This window comes from Stenella coeruleoalba, assembly GCF_951394435.1.
Source record: "Stenella coeruleoalba genome assembly, chromosome: 19".
NCBI classification, from domain to species: domain Eukaryota; kingdom Metazoa; phylum Chordata; class Mammalia; order Artiodactyla; family Delphinidae; genus Stenella; species Stenella coeruleoalba.
The window spans coordinates 59296618-59319733 of NC_137165.1; the positions used below are offsets into that span (position 1 = coordinate 59296618).

At 46.7% G+C, this 23116-nt stretch overlaps 2 protein-coding genes across 11 annotated transcripts in view; both read right to left on the minus strand.

The window, feature by feature from the left end:
• The window catches only part of ARSG (arylsulfatase G), a 116383-nt gene extending 106710 nt beyond the window's left edge, over positions 1-9673 (minus strand). For all 3 annotated transcript variants that reach the window (XM_079904200.1, XM_079904198.1, XM_079904201.1), the window contains exon 1: positions 8581-9673. In XM_079904200.1, coding sequence (XP_079760326.1) covers positions 8581-8831 — 251 coding nt within the window. In that variant the 5' untranslated portion in view covers positions 8832-9673. The remainder of the gene's footprint in view (positions 1-8580) is intronic.
• The window catches only part of AMZ2 (archaelysin family metallopeptidase 2), a 56595-nt gene extending 36803 nt beyond the window's left edge, over positions 1-19792 (minus strand). Inside the window, exons 1-9 of one of the 8 annotated variants that reach the window (XM_079904207.1) lie at positions 19618-19792; positions 18715-18803; positions 18335-18424; positions 17511-17793; positions 17024-17197; positions 16794-16922; positions 14130-14293; positions 12637-12813; positions 11123-11428 (exon numbers count right to left, since the gene is read on the minus strand). In XM_079904207.1, the coding sequence (XP_079760333.1) occupies positions 11255-11428; positions 12637-12813; positions 14130-14293; positions 16794-16922; positions 17024-17197; positions 17511-17793 (1101 nt within the window). In that variant the 5' untranslated portion in view covers positions 18335-18424; positions 18715-18803; positions 19618-19792 and the 3' untranslated portion in view covers positions 11123-11254. Of the gene's footprint in view, positions 1-11122; positions 11429-11629; positions 11767-12636; positions 12814-14129; positions 14294-16793; positions 16923-17023; positions 17198-17510; positions 17794-18334; positions 18425-18714; positions 18804-19213; positions 19255-19304; positions 19389-19426; positions 19446-19617 lie in introns of those variants that run through there. The other 7 variants (XM_079904208.1, XM_079904209.1, XM_079904205.1 and 4 more) reach the window with 7 other exon arrangements.
• Between the last annotated feature and the right edge of the window lie 3324 nt (positions 19793-23116).

The following is a 23116-nucleotide window of genomic DNA, read 5'->3' on the forward strand; positions in this document are numbered from 1 at the left end:
GAGTTTATTATCATTGGTAGATTTATTGATTTGGTTACGCTCTTTCTTTTTTTTAATATTTATATATATTTTTTATTTTTCTCTTTTTGTGAGTGTGTATATGTACGCTTGTTTGTGTGATTTTGTCTGTATAGCTTTGCTTTTACCATTTGTCCTAGGGTTCTGTCTGTCCATTTTTTGTTTGTTTTTTTTTTAGTATAGTTTTTAGTGCTTGTTATCATTGGTGGATTTGTTTTTCAGTTTGGTTGCTCTCTTCTTTCTTTTATTACTTTTTAATTTTAATAACTTTATTTTATTTTATTTATTTTTTTCTTTCTTTCTTTCTCCCTTTTCTTCTGAGCCATGTGGCTGACAGGGTCTTAGTGCTCCGGCCCGGTGGCAGCCTGTGCCTCTGAGGCAGGAAAGCAGAGTTCAGGACATTGGTCCACCAGAGACGTCCTGGCGCCATGTAATATCAAACAGCGAAAGCTCTCCCAGAGATCTCCATCTCAATGCTAAGACCCAGCTCCACTCAACGACCAGCAAGCTACAGGGCTGGACGCCCCATGCCAAACAACTAGCAAGATAGGAACACAACCCCACCCATCAGCAGAGAGGCTGCCTAAAATCATAATAAGGTCACAGACACCCCAAAACACACCACCAGATGTGGTCCTGCCCACCAGAAAGACAAGATCCAGCCTCATCCACCAGAACACAGGCACCAGTCCCCTCCACCAGGAAGCCTACACAACCCACTGAACCAACCTTAGCCACTGGGGGCAGACACCAAAAACAACAGAAACTACGAACCTGCAGCTTGCAAAAAGGAGACCCCAAACACAGTAAGTTAAGAAAAATGAGAAGACAGAAAAACACATAGCAGATGAAGAAGCAAGGTAAAAACCCACCAGACCAAACAAATGAAGAGGAAATAGGCAGTCTACCTGAAAAAGAATTCAGAGTAGTGACAGTAAAGATGATCCAAAATCTTGGAAATAGAATGAAGAAAATACAAGAAATGTTTGACAAGGACCTAGAAGAACTAAGGAGCAAACAAACAATGATGAACAACACAATAAGTGAAACTAAAATTCTCTACAAGGAATCAATAGCAGAATAACTGAGGCAGAAGAACAGATAAGTGACCTGGAAGATAAAATAGTGGAAATAACTACTGCAGAGCAGAATAAAGAAAAAAGAATTGAGGACAATCTGAGACACCTCTGGGACAACATTAAACGCACCAACATTCGCATTATAGGGGTCCCAGAAGGAGAAGAGAGAGAGAAAGGACCCAAGAAAATATGTGAAGAGATTATAGTTGAAAACTTCCCTAACATGGGAAAGGAAATAGCCACCCAAGTCCAGGAAGAGCAGGGAGTCCCATACAGGATAAACCCAAGGAGAAACACGCCGAGACACACAGTAATCAAATTGGCAAAAATTAAAGACAAAGAAAGATTATTGAAAGCAGCAAGGGAAAAACAACAAATAACATACAAGGGAACTCCCATGAGGTTAACAGCTGATTTCTCAGCAGAAACTCTACAAGCCAGAAGGGAGTGGCATGATATACTTCAAGTGATGAAAGGGAAGAACCTACAACCAAGATTACTCTACCAGGCAAGGATCTCATTCAGATTCGATGGAGAAATCAAAAGCTTTACAGACAAGCAAAACCTAAGAGAATTCAGCACCACCAAACCCGCTCTACGACAAATGATAAAGGAACTTCTCTAAATGGGAAATAGGAGAGAAGAAAACGACCTACAAAAACAAACCCCTCAAAATTAAGAAAATGGTAATAGGAACATACATATTGATAATTACCTTAAACGTGAATGGATTAAATGCTCCAACCAAAAGACACAGGCTCGCTGAATGGATACAAAAACAAGACCCATATATATGCTGTCTACAAGAGACCCACTTCAGACCTAGGGACACAAACAGACTGAAAGTGAGGGGATGGAAAAAGATATTCCATGCAAATGGAAATCAAAAGAAAGCTGGAGTAGCAATACTCGTATCAGATAAAATAGATTTTAAAATAAAGAATGTTACAAGAGACAAGGAAGGACACTACATAATGATCAAGGGATCAATTCAAGAAGAAGATATAACAATTATAAATATATATGCACACAACATAGGAGCACCTCAATAGATAAGGCAACTGCTAACAGCTCTAAAAGAGGAAATCAACAGTTACACAATAGTAGTGGGGGGCTTTAACACGTCACTTACACCAATGGACAGATCATCCAAACAGAAAATTAATAAGGAAAGACAAGCTTTAAATGGTACAATAGACCAGATAGATTTAATTGATATTTATAGGACATTCCATCCAAAAACAACAGACTACATTTTCTTCTCAAGTGTGCACAGAACATTCTCCAGGATAGATCACATCTTGGGTCACAAATCAAGCCTCAGTAAATGTAAGAAAATTGAAATCATATCAAGCATCTTTTCTGACCACAACGCTATGAGATTAGAAATGAATTATAGGGGAAAAAACATAAAAAAACACAAACACATGGAGGCTAAACAATACGTTACTGAATAACCAAGAGATCACTAAAGAAATCAAAGAGGAAATCAAACAATACCTACAGACAAATGACAATGAAAACACGACAATCCAAAACCTATGGGATGCAGCAAAAGCAGTTCTAAGAGGGAAGTTTATAGCTATACAAGCCTACCTCAAGAAACAAGAAAAATCTCAAATAAACAATCTAACGTTACACCTAAAGGAACTAGAGAAAGAAGAACAAACAAAACCCAAAGTTAGCAGAAGGAAAGAAATCATAAGATCAGAACAGAAATAAATGAAATAGAAACAAAGAAAACAATAGCAAAGATCAATAAAACTAAAAGCTGGTTCTCTGAGAAGATAAACAAAATTGATAAACCATTAGCTAAATTCATCAAGAAAAAGAAAGAGAGGACTCAACTCAGTAAAATTAGAAATGAAAAAGAAGTTACAACAGACACCGCAGAAATACAAAGCATCCTAAGAGAATACTACAAGCGACTCTATGCCTATAAAATGGACAACCTGGAAGAAATGGACAAGTTCTTAGAAAGGTATAACCTTCCAAGACTGAACCAGGAAGAAACAGAAAATATGAACAGACCGATCACAAGTAATGAAATTGAAACTGTGATTAAATATCTTCCAACAAACAAAAGTCCAGGCCCAGATGGCTTCACAGGTGAATTCTATCAAACATTTAGAGAAGAGCTAACACCCAACCTCCTCAAACTCTTCCAAAAAATTGCAGAGGAAGGAAAACTCCCAAACTCATTCTATGAGGCCACCATCACCCTGATACCAAAACCAGACAAAGATACTACAAAAAAAGAAAATTACAGACCAATATCACTGGTGAACATAGATGCAAAAATCCTCAACAAAACACTACCAAACAGAATCCAACAACACATTAAAAGGATCATACACCATGATCAAGTGGGATTTATCCCAGAGATGCAAGGATTCTTCAATATAGGTAAATCAATCAATGTGATACATCATATTAACAAATTGAAGAATAAAAACCATATGATCATCTCAAGAGATGCAGAAAAAGCTTCTGGGGCTTCCCTGGTGGCGCAGTCGTTGAGAGTCCGCCTGCCGATGCAGGGGACATGGGTTCGTGCCCCGGTCCAGGAAGATCCCACATGCCACGGAGCAGCTGGGCCCGTGAGCCATGGCCGCTGAGCCTGCATGTCCAGAGCCTGTGAGAGGCCACAACAGTGAGAGGCCTGCGTACCGCAAAAAAAAAAAAAAAAAAAAGCTTCTGACAAAATTCAACACCCATTTATGATAAAAACTCTCCAGAAAGTGTGCATAGAGGGAACCTACTTCAACATGATAAAGGCCATATACGACAAACCCAGAGCAAACATCATTCTCAATGGTGAAAAACTGAAAGCATTTCCTCTAAGATCAGAAACAAGACAAGGATGTCCACTCTCACCACTATTATTCAACATAGTTTTGGAAGTCCTAGCCACGGCAATCAGAGAAAAAAAAGAAATAAAAGGAATCCAAATTGGAAAAGAAGAAGTAAAACTGTCACTGTTTGCAGATGACATGATACTATACATAGAGAATCCTGAAGATGCCACCAGAAAACTACTAGAGCTAATCAATGAATTTGCTAAAGTTGCAGGATACAAAATTAATGCACAGAAATCTCTTGCATTCCTATACACTAATGATGAAAAATCTGAAAGAAAAATTAAGGAAACACTCCCACTTACCATTGCAACAAAAAGAATAAAATACCTAGGAATAAACCTACCTAGGGAGACAAAACACCTGTATGCAGAAAACTATAAGACACTGATGAAGGAAAGTAAAGATGATACAAACAGATGGAGAGATATATCATGTTCTTGGATTGGAAGAAATCAATACTGCGAAAATGACTCTACTACACAAAGCAATCTACAGATTCAATGCAATCCCTATCCCAATCAAATTACCTATCCCAATCCCAATCAAATTACCAATGGCATTTTTTACAGAACTAGAACAAAATATCTTGAAATTTGTATGGAGACACAGAAGACCCCGAATAGCCAAAGCAGTCTTGAGGGAAAAAAACGGAGCTGGAGGAATCAGACTCCCTGACTTCAGACTATACTGCAAAGCTACAGTAATCAAGACAATATGGTACTGGCACAAAAACAGAAATATAGATCAATGCAACAGGATAGAAAGCCCAGAGATAAACCTACACACCTATACTCAACTAATCTATGACAAAGGAGGCAAGGATACACAGTGGAGAAAAGACAGTCTCTTCAATAAGTGATGATGGGAAAACTGGACAGCTACATGTAAAAGAATGAAATTAGAACACTCCCTAACACCATACACAAAAATAAACTCAAAATGGATTAGAGACCTAAATGTAAGACTGGACACTATAAAACTCTTAGAGGAAAACATAGGAAGAACACTCTCTGACATAAATCACAGCAAGATCTTTTTTGATCCACCTCCTAGAGTAATGGAAATAAAACCAAAAATAAACAAATGGGACCTAATGAAACTTAAAAGCTTTTGCACATCAAAGGAAACCATAAACAAGACGGAAAGACAACTCTCAGAATGGGAGAAAATATTTGCAAATGAATCATCGGACAAAGGATTAATCTCCAAAATATATAAATAGCTCATGCAGCTCAATATTAAAAAACAAACAACCCAGTGCAAAAATGGGCAGAAGACCTAAATAGACATTTCTCCAAAGAAGACATACAGATTGCCAACAAACACATGAAGAGCTGCTCAACATCATTAATTATTAGAGAAATGCAAATCAAAACTACAATGAGGTATCACCTCACACCAGTTAGAATGGGCATCATCAGAAAATCTACAAACAACAAATGCTGGAGAGGGTGTGGAGAAAAGGGAACCCTCTTGCACTGTTGGTAGGAATGTAATTGATACAGCCACTATGGAGAACAGTACGGAGGTTCCTTTAAAAACTAAAAATAGAACTACCATATGACCCAGCAATCCCACTACTGGGCGTATACCCTGAGAAAACCATAATTCAAAAAGACACATGCACCCCAGTGTTCACTGCAGCACTATTAACAATAGCCAGGTCATGGAAGCAACCTAAATGTCCACCGACAGATGAATGGATAAAGAAGATGTGGCACGTATATACAATGGAATATTACTCAGCCATAAAAAGAAATGAAATTTAGTTATTTGTAGCGAGGTGGATAGACCTGGAGTCTGTCATACAGAGTGAATTAAGTCAGAAAGAGAAAAACAAATACCACATGCTAACACATATATATGGAATCTAAAAAAAAAAAAAGGTTATGAAGAACCTAGGGGCAGGACAGGAATAATGACGCAGATGTAGAGAATGGACTTGAGGACACAGGGAGGGGGAAGGGTAAGCTGGGACGAAGTGAGAGAGTGGCACAGACATATATACACTACCAAATGTAAAATAGATAGCTAGTGGGAAGCAGCCGCATAGCACAGGGAGATCAGCTCAGTGCTTTGTGACCACCTAGAAGGGTGGGATAGGGAGGGTGGGAGGGAGACACAGCAGGGAGCAGATACGGGGATATATGTATATGTATAGCTGATTCATTTTGTTATATAGCAGACACACACCACTGTAAAGCAATTATACTCCAATAAAAATGTTAAAAAAATAAAAAAAAAGCCCTGCTGGTCCAGGGACTTCCCCGGCGGCTCAGTGGTTAAGGATCCGCCTGCCAATGCAGGGGACACAGGTTCGAGCCCTGGTCTGGGAAGATCCCACATGCCACAGAGCAACTAAGCCCGTGTGCCACAACTACTGAGCCCACATGCCACAGCTACTGAAGCCCGCGCACCTAGAGCCCGTGCTCCATAACAAGAGAAGCCACCGCAATGAGAAGCCGGCGCACCACAACAAAGAGTAGCCCCCTCTCACCACAAGTGGAGAAAGCCCCGCACAGCAATGAAGACCCAACGCAGCCAAAAATAAATTAAATAAATAAATTTGTTCAAAAAAAACCCTGCTGGTCCACATCTGAGATGGGTGTCAAAGGGCAGTAAGGTCCTATATGGGCAGGTCAGCTCTGAGGAAGAAAACATAAATCTATCGGAGACTAAACAAACAGTGGGAAGGAATCACCACTAGGGCAGGTACGTCAGTCTTCAGTATCTGCTGGTTCCACATCTGAGGAGCCACCCAACTGAGGATTGAAAACATTTGGGAAAAAAGGCTTCCAGAAAGTTCCAAAAAGCAAAACTTGAATTTCCCACATGCCTGGCAACTATTTAAATAGCATTTACATTGTATTTACAACTCTTTATATTGTATCAGGTATTGTAAGTGAACTAGGGATGCTTTAAGGTATACTGGAGGATGTGCATAGGTAATATACAAATACTACACCATTTTATATCAGCGACTTGAGCATCCACAGATTTTGGTATTGGGGGCAGGGGGCAGGTCCTGGAACCAATCCTCCTGCAGATACAGGGAGCCTGAATGCGAACGGAATGCTGTGAGTTTGAACACACACTGCTGGTGCAGAATTTGTTTTGACTTAACCTATTTTCCAGCAGACTTCTTCTTCATGATGCCTCCCCCGTCACCCGCAACGGACCGCACACAGCTTGTGGGATCTTAGTTCCCTGACCCCAGGCCCTTGGCGGCAAAAGCACAGTCCTAACCACTGGACCGCCAGGGAATTCCCTCACAATGCTTTTTTTTTTTCCCCCCCAGTGGCTCAACTGGTAGCAAGTGCTTTTCTGTATATTGAGCTTCTTTTTTTTTTTGGTGCTCAAGCAAAGCACTGTGATTTCTCTGACTTTGAGCAACCCCAGATGGCCCAACTTGAATAGAAAAGAGGTTGAAAGACAGTTTAATCTTATAAGCTCTTCTCTAAACAATGTGAAAAAAAACTGGTTAGGTGTCTGGCTTGTGTTATTTTACTCCTTATGAGGTCATACAGCACAGTGACAACAAAGCAGAACCTGAAATTGGGGAGATCTGGTCCCACCTTTGCCATTGGTGTAACTAACTACACAAGAGTTTACTTCACTACTGCGGGCTTGTTTGCACATTAACACTTCCCAACTCTGCTTTCCAAAAGTGGAAAGGACGCACCAGGCCCTTCGCAATGGGAGGAGACAGTAAAACTCCATCCGCCACCGGGAAAACCCGCAAGTCCCAAGGCAAATCTACAGGGAACCCAGAGACCCTTCCAGTGCTCCCCACTTTCAGCCTGAATGTGAACCCTCTCTGTACACACTGTCCGGAGACCCCGTGACCTTTCCCTTTCAAAGCCTCACTCCCTTGTTACTTCAGCTTCACAGGGACATCTTTGCATGCGGACTAGAAATCGGTCCGAACTGAGCTCCGCCCCGTCCAATACAGCAGCCAGGACCCGTGGGACCTGCTGGCCACTTGAAATGCGGCCAATGGGAACTGAGAGGCGCTGCCCCAGTAAAACACACGCGGAATTTGAAGACTCAGTAGGTGAAAATAATGTGAAGTGAGATAAGCAGAGAAAGACTGATGCTGTATGCCATCACACACACGTGGGCTTTACCAGAGCAGAACTGATACAAACAGGGAGAGAATGGTAGTTATCAGGGGTTGGGGGAGGGCGAACAGGAGCGAAGGTTTAAGGATCCAAATTCTCAACCAGTAGATAGATAAATCCTGGAGATGAGTGCACAGTACTGGGACGACACAGACAACAATACCGTATTACAAACATCCAACCTGCCGGGAGACTAGGTCTTAGTTATTCCCAGACACACACACATATACACACACGCAAGGAACGTACAATATGTAAGTCTTATACCCATCGCCCGTTGGTAATATTCTGGACGTACTGGAGCACGCAGACTACACGATTACATTAATTTCACCTGCTTCTCTCTGCACGCGCTCACGGGGCTCCTAGAAACATGCCCTGCCACAGTGGCTCGTGTTACACCGGCCGGAGCCGCTCTGATCACCCATCGGAGCCGAAACAAGGAATGAGGTTAAGGCTCCACAGGCCTCGGCACCGCTGGGTCCGCGCGGATGCACTCACGGCTCTGCGCCCGCGCCCCTCGCCCGCCGGCCTCCAGCCCCGCCTGCGGCCCACGTGGCTGCGCTGCGCTCGGTCGTCCGGTCCCGCGGAAGGGAGGCCCGCTGCGCCCCGCAGTCCGGTCGGTCCGGACGGGGGAGCCCCGGGCGGAAGCTGCCGGGCGCTTCCTGCGGGGGAGAGGGAGGAGGAGGGAGAGGGGGAGGAGGGAGGTCGGGGGACCAGGATGGGAGCGCGCTCGTTCGCGGCGTGGGCATCTCTGCTGCGGAGCCGGGGCCGCGCTCGGCCTCCCGCTTTAGTCTCTGCGGCCTGAACTGAAAACGTAACCCTTCCCTTGCCCCAAGAGACACTGCTGAGTCCCTGGGCGCCACCGTGAACGCTCCAGATTCACTGTTTTCTAGAATGGTGTTCACCCGTGGAAAACTACTCTCTTTACTCCCAAATACCTTGTTCCTTCAGCACTTGCAGAGCAAAAGCTGCATAGGTTTCTGTTTGTCACTAAGTGAAAATCATTCTTAAAAACTACGAAGATTTACCTACAGTGTATAAATTTAGTTGCAGGAAACAAATTATCTAACTTAACCCTAAGAAATGTTCCAAAAGTAAATGCAATGCAATAATTGGTTATACACACTTCAGTGATGATTTCTGAATAAGTGCCCATGACCTAAAACTTCCGCTCATCCAGCTTGTGACAAGAGTGAATGATTTGTTTCAATCGACCTTTTTCCTGGTCTCACAGTGCAAAGGCGGTGCAAACAGGCTTCTATCTTGACCAAATAACTGTAACCCCCACTGACACACACAGCCAAATCTGAGTTCTTTTAGGCTTGTAACTAACGCTGACCGGAAAGAAAACTGGACGGAATGGAGAAGAGTTAAAAGCGCATGACTCCAGGAAGATACACAACCCGTAATACAATCCACAAAAGTCCACGCTGCACTGGGTTCTCTCTGCAGTATTAGAATGACCAAGCGTCTGCCCTCCAGTTAGTTTTAACGGCAAACCACCATTTTCTAAATGACTCAGGGAGGTTTAATCGAGTAGGAGAGTGAATGGAAGAGAAACCGTTGGTTCGGTTCTCAAATGTGCTTTAAATCATACTGCAATAAATAATAACTGAAAGGATTTAGGCATCAAAGTTAAAAAATTACCTTTAGTTTCACCCTCAAGATTAAAGGAGAAGTGGGAATCTGCTGGGCATGCAGTCATGTGATTTGCTCTAATTTCCAGATTTCCGGGAGACTGGATCCAGCTGAGGCAGGCTCTCCGGCTCTCAGGTCTGAGGTCTTCGCCCTGTTCCCCACGGTGGGAATCCAGCCCATGTTCCCAGCCGGACAGGCCATCATGGGCATTCCTGGCACACCCACGGGGAACCCCACCCGGCGCTCTCACTCAAAGAAACAATGCAACAGAAAAAGTGCAACACTCACAACGTAAGGACCAGCATGTAAGAGGGAAGAGCCGACCAGACTCCATACTGGGTCTGTGTCTTTCACTTTAACCTTCCTGTTCTGCCACTTTTGCTACAATTTAAGAATGTTGCCTAGAGCCTGAAATATACAGAAGAGCCCATTCTCAAGGCTCTGACCTTGAAGGGTGTAACACTTTTCCATCCATATACAGAGGAAGAGCTGCAGAAGAGAATAACATTTATCTTGTTGGAGGTTCACAGAACATGGTGACCTGACCTAAGGGGACAGCTGCAAGAACAAAGGATTCTGACACCAAGAAGTCTGCAACAACCCACCACGGCCCCGCCCCTTTTAGTATAAAAGCCTGAATTCTACCAACCACATCCCCGCCCCTTTTAGTTTAAAAGCCTGAATTCTAACTCCTTTGGGACACTAGTCTACCATCTTCTTGGTCTGCTGGCTTTCTGAATAAGGTCACTATTCCTTGCCCCCAAAATTCGCCTCTTGACTTACTGGCCTGCCGTGCCGGCCAGCGGGACAAGCTTGCACTCCGCAACAACTACAACAAATCATCGCAAGACCCCTCACAAAGGGCTCTCTGAGAGCTGAGAACTGCAGTCCCCACAGCATACGGCGCACTGCAAGCGCCACTGGCGTTTTCACTGGAAAATACTCTTGAGAAGAGGACATGTTTTAAGCTGCTAAAAGCTGAAGTGAGCTGTTGCTTCTTTCAGGGATGAGCTAACAATCAGCAAAGGAAAAAAAGAGGTAAGGCAGCCCCCAAGGGTGGAAAAGTTTGCAGAAAAGCAGAAGGGGTGTGAATGGAGAAAGTGACTTGGCCCGGTCAGCAGACGGGGAGCACCTCTTTCTAAAAACTGAACCAGAAATCATCCTCTGGAAATTATGTTCCTTGGAAACCCTTTCTCAGGACAGGGAGAGCTATGTTTACAGGACTCGTTAGTTACTAGTTACGGCTGGCCCTGGCTCTCTCAGGAGACATAAACATATCTGAAGAATGGAAATGCCGTGCTTGCTGCCACACCCCAGGCTACTAAGACAGAAGAGAAAGCGTTTCGAATTGTTATCATTGTAAATGAGCCCCAGTTCGAAGTTCCAAGTTCCAGTGCTTTGAAAAAAAATTCCACTGTTACTTTGACACAGCGCAGAATCAGTGTAACAGTTTATTCCAACACAGTACAGTACTCCACCCAAATGAAAGCATGATGTGCAAGTGTTTATTTTAATTACTCCTATTTGAAGGTTCTTATTTCTGGAGAACAGCAAGGCATTTTGTTATCCACTCTTTCCATTCTTTAAAGGCTTCCACAGGTTTTGGCAAACTCAGAGGATCCTCACGACTATGTTTTGGAGTAACTGTAGGTGTGTCAGTGGACTCAGCATCAACCCACCTCACCAGCGCCTTGAAAAACAGATTCACCTTTTAACAAATCCCAGCAAAACAGACTTAGGCAAGAGAAAAACATTAGCTTCCAAATCAAGTTATCAACATCGGTGACTTATGCTACCCCACGGAGCTGTTCCATTTGATAAAGATGGTCACGAAGGTGAGACCATGCTTGTCAAAGGGCATGCACCAGAAACACGCCAGCTGTGAGCACACAGGACAGTCATGAGGATGCACAGAAGAGAAGAATTACACTGAGTCCTCACAGTTTTTTGAAGGTGGGAGGATAATTACTTTCTTTCCTCAACTTGCTAGGTGTTCCACAGGCATTATTATATCGTGGTTGCAATTTCACGGGGATACGTATACACCTGTTAAGTGTACACATAGGCATGCCAGATATACATATGTGAAGACACGTGTAGACAGGGATTGCAGTCGCTATGTTTGTGGACACACAGACATTAACTTGCACATCGAGATTAGATACTTTCCCTCCTTCTTAAAATCATGCCTTCCTCCTAATGAATATCATACCCTTGTCCCATGTGTGGAAAGATAAATCGCTTCCACATATTCATAGTTTTGGGGGGGTTTTAATGTAAATTTATTATTATTTATTTATTTTTGGCTGTGTTGGGTCTTCATTGCTGTGCGCAGGCTTTCTCTAGTTGCTGCGAGCGGGGGCTACTCTTCATTGTGGTGCGTGGGCTTCTCATCACGGTGGCTTCCCTTGTTGTGGAGCATGGGCTCTAGGTGCGCGGGCTTCAGTAGTTGTGGCTCGCGGGCTCTAGAGCGCAGGCTCAGTAGTTGTGGCGCACAGGCTTAGTTGCTCCGTGGCATGTGGGATCTTCCCGGGCCGGGGCTGGAACCCGTGTCCCCTGCACTGGCAGGCGGATTCTTAACCACTGCACTACCAGGCAAGTCCCTTCATAGAGTTTTTAAACATGAACTTTCCCTCACTTATCAATATTTATTCTGCTCTGCAAAGTCAAGCTCTCTGGCCCTAAATGAACGGGAGACACAGAAACCTCTTCCACCATTTCTCATTGAATTCTAAGTGTAAGGCAAGTCAAAGTTTTTAAGGAAGATATTTCTTTGCACTTTTTTTTAAACCACAGCTTCCTGCTTACCTTTGCACTAATTTCCTCTGATAAATCACCTCCAGAGAAGGGCCTAATAGAAAATGGTAGTTTGCTACTTAAATAACCACTTCCCCCTTTATGGCTTCCCCCACTTACTTTGTATCTGTCTTTAAGGTGGAAGCCGACAGCACTCTGCAACTTGCGTAAACAGATGGGGCAAAGGTCGAGGGGACGCTGGTCAGCTTCTTCCAAGTGGTTGGAGCCTTGCATCAGGCATGCGAGCCACTGGCAGTGCCGAAGTCCAAAGATATGTCCAATCTCATGGGTTAAAGTCTGCAAGACATTCACATGGAGGCTTACAGCAGCACGGTCATCAGCAACAAGGTACACCCCCTTCTTTGCATGCTCTTCCAAGAAACCAATTCACAGGAATGAGCTCCCTTACCATCACCACCAAAACCTCAATCTGCCCCAAGACTTAGTCCCTCATTTCCCTGAATGTCTTACTGCCTTCCTCTCTGGGCTTCAGTACTCCCCTGCCCAGGGTTTCTCCACCTCGACACCACTCACATGTTGGACAGGATCATTCCTTGACGGGGTCGGGGTGGGGTGTCTTGTGCACTGCAGGGTGTTGAGCAGCCCGGGCCTCCACCCACCAGACGCCAGTAGCATCTCCTCCCCCGCTGTGACAACCAGAAATGTCTCCAGACACGGCCAAATATTCCCTGGGTGGCAAAACCACCCCTGGTTGAGACCACTGCTCTGGACCAGTGGGATGCTTGCCAACACGTAGATTCTGAGGCCCTTCCCCCAGAGATGCCCAGCTGGTAGGTAGCAGGGGAGCAGCTTGAACTGCATGTTAACAAGCAGATTAATGCAGGGAACGTACAGCTGACCCTTGAACGAGGGGGAGTGGGGCACCGACCCCCCTGCAGTCAAGAACCTGCTCTGGCTTTACAGTCAGCCCTCTGCATCGCAGTTCCGCGGGCCCTTGCGGTAGGGCAGTACCTATGGCACCAGTGAGGAACACCGCACGTAAGGGGACCCTTGCAGTTTAAAGCCATGTCGCTTAACGGTCGGCTGTACCCTGAACCCGTCATTCCATCAGGTGTCGTTCTCTACCCCCGACACACAGCAGTGGTGAAAGCAGAAAAGCCCGTCTGGCTATGAAGAAAGGGGGAAACGAGGAGACAGGCTTTCCACAGAGCAGGGCAGGGGGAGACACGAGGAACCAGCAGCAGAACCAGCAGCTGCAGTAGGCAGCCCGGAGCCCAAGGGGAAGGCCCATTCCCCGCCAGGAGCTAGAGCGCAGGGGTCCCGCAGGCCCCCGGGAGTTAGCCCGACTTGACGAGCACGGCGTCCCTACCTGCCCAGAATTCTGGAATTAAGCTAATGGTCAGGAGACGGGTACAGCCAAGGCCGCGTGTCACTAACAGGACAAAAAACCGTCACAGGTACTGTACATTTCAGTACGAAGGTACCATTTACATTCTGGTTTTATTGCTAACTTCAGTCAAGCAGTATCCACCAAAAGTATACAGATGACACAAAGTCATTTATAAAACTACCTTAAGGACTGTCGACATACAAAGGCAGGGGATCAAGATCTCTTAAAAAAACACTCCTGGTGGATCGTCCGAACAGCTCACCTTACAGGACCGAAGCAGCAAAACACTAGTCACTTCAGGAACGTAATAATTATCAAAAACCGAGTAGTCACTTGAAGACTTCTTCTGCAGCTTCTTCAGTTTGCCTTCGTAGTGGGAGCTATAAAAATCACTGCCGTACCTGGCAAAGCTGAATATCCCCACACCTAGGAAAAGAAGACAAGCAACGACGGAGTAAGAGGAAGATTCCTGAAGAAAAGACTGAAAAAGAGCCCGCCTGGGCACCTGGCTGGGGAGTGCCCGCAGCCCCAGTAAGCTTGGCTAAGGTTCGCCCGGACAAAGGAGACTTCTGCCCCGATTTCCCGATCAGAATCTTCTGCTAACCAACCTGCTCTGCTCTGTAAAACTTAATGATCTTGACGTCAAATTCTTGAGAAATTTTAAGTTCCACAAAGTTTTTTTCCCCACAAAAGAAGTCATTTTGGGGGGAATTCCCTGGCGGTACAGTGGTTAGGACTCTGCACTTTCACTGCCTTGGGCCCAGGTTCAATTCCTAGTTGGGGAACTAAGATCCCACAAGCCAAGTGGCAAAATAAGAATAAAAAAAGAAGTCATTTTCTTAAATAGCCCAAATAAAGTACTCCAAAAGGAGCGACAGAGTGAATGAACCGCAGGCTCATGACCTCACTCTGGAAGATCCCGGTAAACAGGTCTCGGTGCCGTGCATGTCACTGAGGGTCCCGTCCTGCCCTCGTGCCCTGCTATACAGGAAGACATCCGGCCACTGCCCCACTGCCTTGGTGACCATGTTTGGACCCTGCCTTCAGAGAGAAGAACCTCTCCTGTCCTCCCCCCCTGTAAACCCAGCACAACTCTCTCTGCAGCTGTGCCGGTGAGCAGAGCAAACCCCTGTAACTGACTTCCTGTGACATCTAGGCTAGTTTCAACCATCTCTGCACAGAGAACAGACTGACGCGCCACTCGTTCTACAGGGGACTGACTGCTCTACGATTCCACTTGTTCACGGTGTTGCTTGCACGTGTGCCTCTTTCAGCTGCTCTTCGGAAGTAGTAAGGAACATTTGTGTTAAGGAAGTGAATTCGTAGTAAGTTTGTCCAACCTAATTTGATTCAAGAAGACTGCACCTCACTCCACCTTGGTATTTGAGATTTAGGGGAAGAGAGCATTCTGGAAATTAAGAAAAAACTAAACCTACTCACATCACAAGTGACCTCCTCTGACCAAACAAGTGTGGGTATATTTCACTATAATACCTTCAGCAAGAACATTTTTTTCTTCTAATAATCCTACCAACAGATTACTTCCTTTGGTAATTAAAAATTTCTCAATTTTAAAATACCAATCTTTATAAACTTGGAGAGAATGAAGTCACTTGTAGTAGGATACTGTCTCACTGCACAGCAGATCAACCCTGCTCTCCTACTACATCTTCTCTTACATCACACAATATTTAAGAAACTTACTGAGGAAAAAAAAAAGAAATAGAAACATTTGGGGGGAGTGCTTCCTGACCTCCTCAAATGCATAAGATAGATTAGTTAACAATATCTAGATAAATACATTGTTTAAAATTTTTTTAATGGTTCTATCTCTATCAGGTTAATAATAAAAGGGGAAATAAAGATTTAGCTCATACAAATTTATTTCTGATAGAAAGCTCGTACAAAAGCTCAGGGGGACAGCAGTGACCCAGGTCTCTGAGAGAGTGGGTTAGTTAGTGAGGTCATGGGGGCGGGGGGGCTGGCGCTGTAAGAATGTAAATGGAGAGTGAGGATGAAGGGGTGGGAGAGGATGAAGGTGTGGGTGGGAAGAGGAGGCCCCACAGCACCCTAGGCCCCCACCCCTAATGAACTGGGAGAAGAGGTGTGTCTCTAATAGGAAGAAACGTTTGTTAGCGAGAGCTCCCACCCCAACAAACCCCGGGGCTGATGTGACAGCCAGTCTATAACCTCTGTACTCGTACGGGCCCTGGTACTTGCTCCCCATACCTAGAACGCTAATGCACTATCATGCCCCTCAGTTTACTGGACTTTTCCCCTTGAAACCTGTTTTAGATCCTGGGGGAAAAGGGGAGAAAAATAAAAGCAAAAGCAGAGGGTGGGGAGAAGGCAAAAAGAAAACCAAAATAGGCAAAAGTACGATCTGCTTCTGGGTCCTTCCCCACCCCCAGGGTTATCAAGCAGGGCTCGCAATGAGTCAAAGGTTATTTTACTTCAAGTCAAAGACTGAAACTGACCATAAATAAAATAACAAAATGTCCTGAGACGCTGGATATGAAGCACACTCGTCAATCAGTCTACAGCTGCCTCATCTGTGCAAGAAGACTACTAGAAGAGCTGAAAAACAATCAGCAAGAGTTTCACTGACATTAATGACAATTCAAATATCCTTATTTAAGTCACCTTGCCACGGAATTACCTACATTCACCACCTGTTGTGCTGAAGGCCTATATATGTGCCAGGCATATGTACACACTTTTACAGACCAGCACTCTATGTAAATCATCTCAAAATGGCACTGTGAGATAGGTATTATTAGCTCCCAGGTCACACAGGCGCTGAATGGCCAACCTGCGGAGAAACCCAGATCAAAGGGGTCTATCAGCAGCACCCTTCCCTTTACGGCAGGTGCCGCGCCAGAGATACTATACAGTCTTAGGTAGCAACAATGTCAAAAAGGAATACCATCTGTCAAAGAGGCCTGTCCAAAGACAAAATTCCAGGAGTCTCTTGGGTAAAGATCGATCATCGTTATTCCCACAACACAAAAAGCATCTTCAGGTTTCTTCTTTTTTAAGAACTTCAGGATCTGCCCTATTTAAAAAGAAACACGCGTGTGATATACACACACACACACACACACACACACACACACACATATAGCTCAATTCAAAGTGTAAAGCTGTTTAATTCACCTGCATGAATCTGTAGGTTCTGCGTGTTATCATTGATTCTAAAGGAGCACCTCGTTGCAGAGACAGGAACTGGTTCTAGGAGTTTTACTGTCAAGCCATAGAAAAATGCTTCACAGTAGCCCTTGAGCCATTTCACATATTCTTCACTGATACTTCTGGTGTTTCCTAGCAATCCTATAGCATGGAAGAAAATTTAAAGACAGACTATGAGATGATTAAAATAGCCTTTACCTCAGTCTACAATTAGAAATTTGGGATTAGACACAAACCAACTGTAAATTTTCAATACACCTTTATCGTTCACTGAGGTGAATACGAATTAGAAAGAAACAAAACATCCTCTTTTAAGGCAGTTTGGCTACAAAACTTCCACCTTGGGAATGAATGTCAAAAATGATTATAAAAACTGCCCACTTAAATGAGATCGACACCCCAAACTATCCCTGGCCACAGCACCATTGCAAAACCAAACAAATCCAATATATACCAATGCACTGTATATAAATACTGTGCTTCTGTGGAGAAGGTGTCTTTCTGTAAGGATCACTGAAAAACTCTTCAAAGTCTTGGGGAGCCTCAGGATGGGAGGTTATCCAGTCTGACTGCGAATGCAAAGTAATGGGTCCAAAGAGATCACTGTCTGGCCGGAAGGCTTCGTCCATCAGACGCTTTTCCCCAGCATCTAACTTCTCATACTGTGACACAAGCGCTGGGTTCTTTGAGATGAGAGCTGTCTTTAGTGTGCGCTCAGAGTGCCGTACTGTTTGCATCTACCAGAAAGACACAAGTAGTCAAATATAAAATGCACACCCATACTGGTGACTCTAATCTATGTACATCCTCCACAGACATCTTTTATTTCTCCCTGGCACGGAATGACTGATTGATTGCTAATGCCTTCGAGTGATCACTCCAAATTACTGTTTGCTTTGCCCATTTCTAATCAATTTCTTGGGGAGGGTCTCTGAAAGAGTGAAAAGACAACCATGATATTCATTCCTCCATCTCTTAGGGAACCTCCTCCTATTATAAAAACTAGTGGTAACCATAAGACGTGACCTGATTTCCCATTTCCTTCTGCCATTTAGGTAATAATATTGTGAACTGACTCATTAGGGCCACATGAAAAATATTCATCCTTTCCAGTGTGACCCAAAGATGTTCACGACCGAATGGAAAGAGAACTAATGTAAATCTTGCCATTTCTGTAACTTAACTGCAGGCTAATAATATATCTCAGCCACTGAAGTTCATCGTCTCCGGGTCGTGTCACCCTGAGGAAGACACCAGGTGACTAAAAGCCAGACTCACAGTGACACGCCTCTTCCATTCACATCGCGTGCCTGCGCAGAGATTTCATCCTTCCCTTTGAACGGGTCAGACAGCTGTTCCACCGCGAGGCTTTGTGAGGGAGGAAAGGAAAAAACTGGACGTCACTGTCTGGAACTAGCATATTTTCTAATTATCTACATTTCCTCCAGTTTAATGACAGGCAATTGATGGGCAAGTTTAAGCGAATGGCTGTCCTGGCTGGACATCTGAACTCTGACGTTCCAGAGTGTGGAAGAAATCCCCCAAACGAAGCTCTGTCTTGTCAAAGCTCTCCTATGAGCAGAGGCCCGTCCTCACTGCTCCACAATGGGCCGAAATGCGACTTCTCCCCCAGGACAACGTCCTGTCGTTCTACCCACCTTCAGGGAAAGGACGGCTCCCTCTCAAGTTTCTGCCTCACAAGGACCGGCATGTCTGGGCCTGGGCGGGAGCGCGTGGTGCCTTCACCCTAACGGTAAAAAGGCGGTGTCAAAGGTCAGGAGGCCTCCCACGTGGGGGTCACTTCGGGGGATGGGGGTCACTTCGGGGGATGGGGGCCACTTCGGGGGATGGGGGTCACTTCGGGGGATGGGGGCCCGAGAGCTGCCGGCGCGCCGGGACCGGAAGCGGACGGCCACCCTGGCCGGGTGTCCATAGCAACTCGCTCCTTGGGCTCGGCCCCGCGCCAGCGCGAGCCGGCCCGGTAGGGGGCGGCCTGGGGGATCCCCGGGTACTGTCGCTTCGTCTTTTCCACCCAAGGAAGCCTGGCCTGGCTCTCCCGAGATACTCCCGCCCCCGCCGTCCTCCCCGCTTCCGCCAAGGCTGCTCCTCCCACATCTTCCTCCCTCCCCACCGACCGCGACCGTCCCTATCCTCTACCAGCCGGCCGCCCGGCCAGGAGGCCCCAGCCCGGAGGCTCCAGCCCGGCCCCGCCACCCTCACCCCGTCACCCTCACCCCGTCACCCTCACCCCATCACCGTCATCCCGCCTGGCGTCGACGCCGCCCGCCCGTGCCCTGCGCCGTGCCCTGTGCCCGACGCCGTGCCCCGCCTCTTCGCGCGACGCCACGCCCCACCGTAGCAGGCACGCACCGTTGTGCCCCGCCCCTGACGCCCTGTCAAGGCCCCGCGCACCATGCCCCGCCCCCGCTGCGCTCCACGCCCCGCCGTCGCGCTCCACGTCTGGCCGTCGCGCCCCACGCCTCGCCCACGCACCCCGCCCACGCTCCTTGACGCCCTGTCACGGCCCCGCCCACGCCGCGCACTACGCCCCGCCCACGCACCCCACGCTGCGCTCCGCGCTCCGCGCTCCACGCCACGCCCGGCTGCGCGAGGCAGTCTCGAGGGCTTGGGGCCCGAGTCCTAGTGGCCGCCGTGGCCCCAGGTTCTCGGCGAAGCGCGGTCACGAGGGGCCACGAGGCGCTGAGATCAGCCCCGCGCTCGGCCTTTCCGCCCTGACCTCCCGGGGCGCCGCTCTCCGGGGCGCCGCTCCCCGGCCGCGCCCGCGCCGCGGGGTCAGCTGCTCGTGCACGTGCTCGGCTGGCCATGGGTGTGAGCAGAGCCCTCGGCGTGACAGAGTCCACCGGCGCGGAAGCGAGTCCGCGGCGGCCGCAGGTGGACTCACGGCCCGGAGCGGGTATGCGGCCACTGGCGGCCTCTGAACAAGCCCCCGCCTCCCACTCGCTCCTTTCTGTCCAGCTCCCGTCATTCTTCCCCAAGTTCGCACCGCGCTCACCAGCCCCTCTGTCCTGACGGCTTCCTAGGAAGGAACCTGGGGAACACCTGGCCCTTTGTAATCCTGTTTCCTCAAACCCTTATTCACGACCTCACCAAAAGGGACGCCCAGCTCCCCCTGAGCCAGCCCCAGACATGACTCCTGCCCTCCCAGCCTTAACTCAAAGATACTCCTAAGTCCTGTTTTTCATTCTAAGCCCCTGTCCTACTGCTGCAAAGCAACCTCTGGAAGAGGTTCTCATGTTTAGAATCATCCAAGTTGTCCAAAAAGAAAATTTGTGGGCTTCCGTGGTGGTGCAGTGGTTGAGAATCTGCCTGCCAATGCAGGGGACACGGGTTCAAGCCCTGGTCTGGGAAGATCCCACATGCCGCGGAGCAACTAGGCCCATGAGCCACAGCTACTGAGCCGGCGCGTCTGGAGCCTATGCTCCGCAACGAGAGAGGCTGCGATAGTGAGACGCCCGCGCACCGTGATGAAGAGTGGCCCCCACTTGCCGCAACTAGAGAAAGCCCTCGCACAGACACGAAGACCCAACACAGCCAAAAATAAATAAATAAATTTTAAAAATAATAATAAAAAAGAAAATTAAAAAAAAAGAAAATTTGTAACAAGATTAGAAGACTGCAGAACGGGGTAAAGAAATGCCAAGTATATGGCAGATGAAGGATTTTTAAATGACTTTAAGGAGATGGACATCATGACATGAAAACGAACAAAGAACGGGTACTTTGAATGATCCATTAACATAAAAGGGTTCAACTTTACTCAAAATAAAATGAAAACCATTCCAATACTTTTTTCTTATCGATCAAGTGACAAAACTGTTTACAGTTGACCCTTGAACAACAGGGGTTTGAACTGCAGAGATCCACCTCTGCACAGGCTTTTTTCACTAAATACATAACGGCAGTGCTACAAGATCCTCGGTTGGTTGAATCCATGGATGTGAAGCTGAGGATACAGAGGGGTGACTGAAAAGTTATATGCAGATTTTCTGACTGCAAGGGGTCGGTGCTTCTAATGGCCCATGTTGTTCAAGGGTCAACTATATTTTGAAAGAATTGCAAGCTTGGGACTTCCCTGGTGGCGCAGTGGTTAAGAATCCACCTTCTAATGCAGGGGACACGGGTTCGAGCCCTGGTCCGGGAAGATCCCACATGCCGGAGAGCAACAGCCTGTGTGCCACAAGTACTGAGCCTGCGCTCTAGAGCCCGTGTGCCACAACTACTGAGCCCACGTGCTACAACTACTGAAGCCCACACGCCTAGAGCCCATGCTCCACAACAAGAGAAGCCACCGCAATGAGAAGCCCACGCATTGCAATGAAGAGTAGACCCTGCTCACCGCAACTAGAGAAAGCCCGTGCGCAGCAACGAAGAACCAACACAACCAAAATTAAATAAAATTGATTCTTTAAAAAAAAAGAATTGTGGGCTTCCCTGGTGGCGCAGTGGTTGAGAGTCCGCCTGCCGATGCAGGGGACACGGGTTCGTGCCCCGGTCCAGGAAGATCCCACATGCCGCGGAGCGGCTGGGCCCGTGGGCCGTGGCCGCTGAGCCTGCGCGTCCGGAGCCTGTGCGTCCGGAGCCTGTGCTCCGCAACGGGAGAGGCCACAGCAGTGAGAGGCCCGCGTACCGCAAAAAAAAAAAAAAAAAATTCTCGGTCTGTGATGCCATTTTTGTCACCAAAAGGTGACACCTGAGCTCAAGGTCCCCTGAGAGAGGAGTCCTGTCGATACTGGCGGGTGGGGGGGAGGAGGGTGCCGTTCGTGAAGTTCAGCCTTATATGAATGGGACCCATGAGCACAGTACACGCGCACCCCGATCTTGCGATCAGCTGAGCACACAGGTATAAACCCGTACTACATCAGTGACCAATGACCTATAGAGTTCAGCTCTATTTTTACTATGGGCAAGCACAAAATAGGTATTTTTTCAAGTTAGCATTGTGTTCAGGAATATACTAAACATTCCTCCACGGGTGAAGGGTTTAACATTCATTTTTCGAACATTTTTAATTCAGACAAGAGTGTATAGAAAAAACGGGGTCCCAGGTTGCCCCATCTCATTTTGGCCCCTAGAGCGTGAAAAAAGAGGAACACAGTGTGGTCTCTGCCTGAAGCTGGTTCCGTTAAGGGCCCTCCTGGGACCTGTCTCAGTAGAGAGGACGCCCTTGCAAATCTGACTTGCCCAGGTGGGTTCGCTAGGGTGACGGGCAGCAAAATTAATTCAGGAAGGCATTTTATAAGACTATCCCCTCCAAGGGGGAGGAGGGTGGAGGAGGGACGGACTGGGAGTTTGGGATTACTGGATGCAAACTATTATCTAGAGGATGGATAAACAACAAGGTCTGACTGTAGAGCCCAGGAAACTATATTCAATATCCTGTGATAAACCATCATGGAAAAAAATATGAAAAAATATCTAACATATATGTATAACTGAATCACTTTGCTGTACAGCAGAAATTAACACAACATTGTAAATCAACTAAACTTCAATAAAATAAATTAAAAAAAAAAGAATATCACCTCAAAAAGGAATTAAAGATGTAGCCATCTAGGAATTGTCTGGCAGTCTGGTGGTTAGGACTCCGAGCTTTCACCGCTGGGGGCCTGCGTTCAATCCCTGGTCAGGGAACTCCCGCAAGCTACGTGGCATGGCCAAAAAAAAAGAAAGACGTACACATCTGAATGCAAACACGCAAAACAAAAACTGGGGCGAATGCTGCTAATTGTGTCCGTTTGCCTCTGTTTTGTGCCCTGTGAGCTACCCAGGAGGCTCGATCCACCCAGAAGAATGGAGAGTCGCTGAGGCTGCCTTAGGGGTGGGGAGGGAGGGTATGCACGCCTCTTCCGGGAAAGTTTCCGGATGCAGTGTAGCTCTGGAGATTGGTTGCTCTGTCTCGTCTGTCTGTCTGTCTCTCGTCAATCCTCTCCACATTCTCCAATTCACTCCAGGGAGTTGCTCTGGTTAATCCAATTGCTCGCCCAGTAGGAGGGCATCCTGATGGGCCATCAGTCAGCCAGTGGATGGGCCCATTTTTGG